This window comes from Benincasa hispida, chromosome 8 (assembly GCF_027475165.1).
Source record: "Benincasa hispida cultivar pf3 chromosome 8, pf3_genome.v1.1, whole genome shotgun sequence".
NCBI lineage: Eukaryota > Viridiplantae > Streptophyta > Magnoliopsida > Cucurbitales > Cucurbitaceae > Benincasa > Benincasa hispida.
The window spans coordinates 23,958,975-23,964,543 of NC_143485.1; the positions used below are offsets into that span (position 1 = coordinate 23,958,975).

General features: G+C 33.3%; 1 protein-coding gene across 1 annotated transcript; it reads right to left on the reverse strand.

Annotated features, from left to right (window-relative positions):
• Nucleotides 1–429: 429 nt before the first annotated feature.
• On the reverse strand, nucleotides 430–5,231 carry LOC120083797 (subtilisin-like protease SBT5.4). The gene is made up of 9 exons (XM_039039674.1): nucleotides 5,157–5,231; nucleotides 4,453–4,562; nucleotides 4,257–4,354; nucleotides 3,959–4,123; nucleotides 3,238–3,349; nucleotides 2,609–3,155; nucleotides 1,551–1,891; nucleotides 1,333–1,447; nucleotides 430–1,188 (listed from the first exon to the last, which is right to left on the reverse strand). Exons 1-9 carry the CDS (start codon nucleotides 5,229–5,231, stop codon nucleotides 430–432), a joined length of 2,322 nt encoding a protein of 773 aa, XP_038895602.1.
• Nucleotides 5,232–5,569: the final 338 nt, after the last annotated feature.

A 5,569-nucleotide genomic window follows, 5' to 3' on the forward strand; every position in this document is an offset into this window, starting at 1 on the left:
AAAATTTTCTCAGTCTTTTCTTCATCATTCCTGTGTTATCTTGAGTATTTGAGCCTAGTGAAGATTGAATAACCCAACAACATGTGGGTGCTTTTCTAAAACTAATATTTTAAAACAAATTAACAAGAACAATTTAGGTTTAGCTTTAAAACAAAGGATAATGTCGTAAATTTTTGGTTTGTTGGGGGAACGTAGCCTAAAGATGATTTTCCCCTTAAAGCCATCCTTCAATATAGTAAGATTAGAGAAAAAAAATTAAAAAAAAAATGTTTATTTCAATAATTGGTTAAACTAAAAGGGAGAAAACGTTTAGAATATAAAGAATAAATTCCTAGAAACTGTTTATTATTTGACACTAAAAGGTGGTATGGCTAAATGGAAAATGAAAACCTTGAAATCTAAAAATATATAATCCTAAAAATGGGTGATTCAAAACAAGACAGAAGAAATGACAATGGGACTCCTAACAAAGTGCTTGCCATCAGTCCAAATCAGCACGCCGTCCACAACCTGATCTTCTGGCACATTTCCAGTCATCGTCAATTCAAAGCTTTTCTCCTCTGCAACTCTCTCAAACTTCAAAACTTTGGGCTTCACCGAAACCTTAACTCCATCTGGGTTCATAATTCTGGCTCTGTAAACCCCTGGAGTGCTAACGTTCTTCAGTTTTCTAGTGACGGTGACATTGCCATTCAAATTCTGAACCCCAATGGAAGGATAATTGAAGTTCAAAATAGAAGCATTGGGTGGACACTTGAAAGGGCCATCAGAGAAGGCTCGAATGGTTTTGTCGTCGTAGCCACTGGCACAGAGGAATTCTAGGTAATCGTTGGGGGAAAGGTCATAGACGAGGCCAGGGTCAATGGCTCCGGTGGGGCGGATGTGGCCAGAGCCATAAGCAAAGGGGGTGGCAGGGGCAAGGTCAGGGGAGCCGCCATCGAGCATGGGTTTCATTGTGTTGTCGCGAATTCTCGCAGAGGTCATGATGGCGGATTTGATGGCAGAGGGGCTCCAGTGGGGGTGGAGAGTTCTAAGGAGGCCGACTAGACCGGAGACGTGGGGGCAAGACATGGAGGTGCCCGACATTGTTATGAATGGAACTGTTCTGTTGTCGAATGCCTCACCTGTTGGGCTTACGGCTTCTGAGAATGCTGCGATAACATTCACGCCTGGTGCCGTCACATCCGGCTGCAAAATTTGATCCAAAAAAGTTAGAATAATATCAATATTAATATAATATTTTAGATTTTTTTTTATTTATGATATTTAGATAAAAGTATAAAATATATGTTTAAGAGAAAATTTAAAAATAAAGGAAGAGAAAAAGAAAACCTTGATAATCTCAGGGGAAATAACATTGGGTCCTCGAGATGAGAAGGCCGCCATGGTAGGAGCAGGTTTGGTGTTAACTTTAGCCGACGGTGGGATTAAATACCCCATTGGATTTCTACCAAAAAAAAAACAAAAATTCTCACCATTAATTAATTAATCAATTACCAAATTTTCAAAAATAAAAGAAAAAAATAGAAAGAGTGTAAAATTTGATTTACTTGGTGGAATTGATGTAGGAGAGAACAGCTTGACCGTCATTGTAATTAATATGGGAAGCTGGAAGAACATGGGGATCGGCGATGGTTTCGAACCCACTGAGTTCATCGTTGCATAGAATCATTCCGACAGCACCGGCAAGGGCAGCTTGTTCTCCTTTATCCACTCTTGCATTGTCTCCTCTCAAGCAAGCCAATATTTTCCCTTTCACTTTTGAATGATCCAATGTTTCCGGCTTGCAAAGCATGGCGTCGTCCATGGCGGCGTTCTTCGCTTTTGCCTGAGCTCCGGTTATCAATGGGTACAACTTATTTCCTTGTAATGCTTTTGAAAGACTCGAACCCTAATCAGTACCAACAAATAATGTTAAATACTACTCTTTTATTTACTTTGAAAATATAACCCACACACATTCATTTCTTCCAAAAAAAAAAAAAACAAAAAAAAATTCTAGTACCAAAAATTTCATGCATGCCTAATACCTAGGTCAAATTCATTCTATGTTTGATACTAAGCTTAAATGAGATATTTTTAGTTCGATTACAAATTTAGTCTTTGGAAACTCTGGAAAAGAGACTAATGATGAAGTTTCAGTGATTTTAAATAGTAATACTTAGGTATTACCTCTCCATACATTCCTTTCAATCAATATAAAAAAATTATTATTAAAAAAACCGCACAAAAATGGGCATAAATATTTTTTACTTTGAAATGACTTTCATTGATTTTTCAATTTTTATTTTATGTGTAACAAGGAAAATTTGGAATGAATGTATTGAGTGATAACCGAAAAAGAACAAGAACATATAAAATGTTTATTGGTACAATATATAAGCTTTTACTTCTCATTTATTTGTAGATAAATAAAATTTACTAATTTAACTTTAAATTCTGTATTTAAAATCCCACAAGTCGTGATCATTCAATCAATAATACAAATTTATTTGAAATCTTTAAAGCTACAAGCATCCCAAAAGGGAAAAAATGCGTGTTATGTTAGATTAATTTGCAAAATATAAAGATAAAGCTGGTAATTAGAGAGAGAGAGAGAGAGACAAACCATGTAACGATGGCCATTTTGGAGCTCAACAGGAGCCTGAAACTCACGGTCCAAAGTACTGGCACCAACCGTCAAAATCCAAGGTGCAGTATTAGAAGCAGTCAGAGCATCGGGGCCGGAGTTGCCGGCCGAGCATACGACGGGGATTCCTTTCTTCACTGCATGGAAGGCTGCGATGGCAATGGAATCTTCAGAGTATTCGGCTGGATCACTACCAAGGGAGAGAGAAAGAACATCAACACCGTCGTGAATGGCATGGTCGAATGCCTCGACAATATCGGAATCGAAACAACCTCCACCCTCGAGTGGCCAGCAGACCTTATAAGCGGCAACACGGGCCTTGGGAGAGCCCCCTTTGGCAGTTCCAGCGCCTGAACCGAACACACTGGCGCCGGACACATAGCTGCCCCCGGCCGTGGACAAGGTGTGGGAGCCATGACCTTCGTAGTCACGGGTGGAGTTAATGACTGATGAGAATTCTGTGGAATTTTCAGATTTTAAGTATGCAATAAAGCCCTTGTTGAAGTACTTTGCTCCGATTAATTTCCTGCATTTTATTTTTAAATCATTGTTAAATTAACTAAACAACCTTAATCTCAATATTAAAAAAATCAAACTGATAATCAAACCTGTTGCATGGCACTCGATCAGGGGTTTCATCCATGCAGCCTCCCTTCCACTTTGATGGGACAGGTCCAACTATGCCATGTTCTCCAAAACTCTTGGACTCCGGCCATACACCTTTTTCAAATAGAAATAAAACAAAATAATAACATTCATTTCAACCCTAAACTTTAGGAGTGTTCGTGTATTGGATTGAAGAATATTTTAGACATAATTTAATTGTTCGAGTTGTAAATTTTTTAACAAAATAATTCTTATTAAAAAATAAACCTAATCCTACCAAACCATGAAGGTATTGGAGTTGGGTTGGTTTAGGTTATTCGTTCTAAAAAAAAGTAAAAAGAAGTAAAAGAAGTGAAATGTAAATATTCTAATTTAATTATTTTTATATATTGAATTAAGACAATTCATTCAATTTCAATTTATGTAATTGAAAATTTTCTTTTCATAAGATTGAGAATAAATTATTAAAAATGTAATGAAATTAAAGAAAACTAAAATTATAAGTAATTATATTATAAGTAACAAAAATATATATTTTAAAGGGAAATTTTTACAAATAGAAAAAATGTAATAGCAAAAAAAAATACAAATACTATAAGTTGGGGTTGATCGCATTGGGTTTTTCAAACAAAATTTTAATTCCATCGAATTTCATATTTATATTTGTTCAATTTATGTTAATTTACCCAATAAAGAAAAGAAAAGAAAACAGAAAAAACTTACCAGTGTCAAGATTTGCAATAATGACATCTTTTCCAGATTTAGCTATACGCCAAGGAGAGGAAGAGGGAATTACACCATTCTTCTCCAAATGCATAAACTCCCATGAATGTGTTGTGTGTAATGCTTTTGCTCTATTTGCCAATATGGCTGCTACTTCTGGGTGTTCTGTGCCATTTTTATAATTTCCCAATTAATTCTTTTTATTATTATAATTCTATTTTAATTACTCAATATTCGTCATGCCAAAAAAATATGAAAATACAATTTAAAAGAAAAGTATATATGGTTTGGTTTTTACCTGCAAGTTTGGTTGCCTCTTCCTCATCAAGAGTTGCTGCAAAACCGTTTATATGCTTCTTATAGGAGTAAAATATGGCATCTTTTGCCTTCTCTTCACTGAAATAATTTTCAATTTTAAAATTTATATTTATAACAATATTTGAAAAAAAAAAACAATTAAATGAAATATAGGAAACTAGATAAAATTTTCAAACCTTCCCAAGAAGGATCCAAGCAATTTATGATGGGAATGAACCACCCTTTCAAGATCTTCCTCTGTAATTTCTATCCCATGTGAATGAGATCCCAATAACACAACATAAGACTGAAATCCCATAAACAAAAAAAAAAAAAAAACACCAATTAGTTTTATGATTTTTTTAAAAAAACAATCAAGGAGTTAAAAAAAACAAATAGAAAAAGGAAACAACAAATTTTTAGGGTTTTGTAAATTTTTTTTTAAAAAAATCAGAACCCAATAACCAAACCTAATCAATAAAAAAAAAAAACAATTAGTTTTAGGGTTTGTTTAATACATGCTTAGAAACATATAGAAATATACAACTGAATCAATCAAGGAGTAGGAAAAGAAAAAAAAAACAAATAATAGAGAAGAAAACAATAAATTTTTAGGGTTTTGTTGAAAAAAAAAACCCAAAAACACCTCATATAACCAAAACAAATCACTATTAAAAAAACAATAAGAAATCAGTTTTAGGGTTTGTTTAATAATCTGCTTAAAACCACACCTCTTATGACAAAACCAAATCAATTTTTTTTTTTAAAAAAAAGGTCAAAATGGGTATAGATATTAGATAATGCATGAATGATAAAAAAAACTTAAGACTTGTTTAAGAATCACTTTTCAGCTTTTTGTAGGATGAAAGTGAAACAACATAAGACTTTGTGTTTTGTTTACCTTTTTTGCAGCAATGGCAGATGATATTAACAAAAGAAATGAAAATAAAATAAGGATGGAATTAGAGATCTTCATCTGTGGATGCTTTTTTATGATCTCCAAAAAGCTAATAATTAAGCACTTTCTTTAATGCTTCCTCCTCTTTATAAAGGAAAAGCCTTCGCTAAATATTCACCAAATTTATCTTTAATTTCTCATAATATATGTTTGTTATATTCCCTATGGAATTGGGATACTCTTATTATTTGAAATAACGTTTTTTTGCCTTTTATTTTATGATTTAGAAAATTATTATTATTCATTTTTTTGGGGAAAATTAGCAAAAGCGTTTTAAATCGTGATGAATTTTTTCTTTAATTTTTATGGAATCTATATTTTGTATATTCAAGTATTTTTTTCAGAAATTTTTCAAT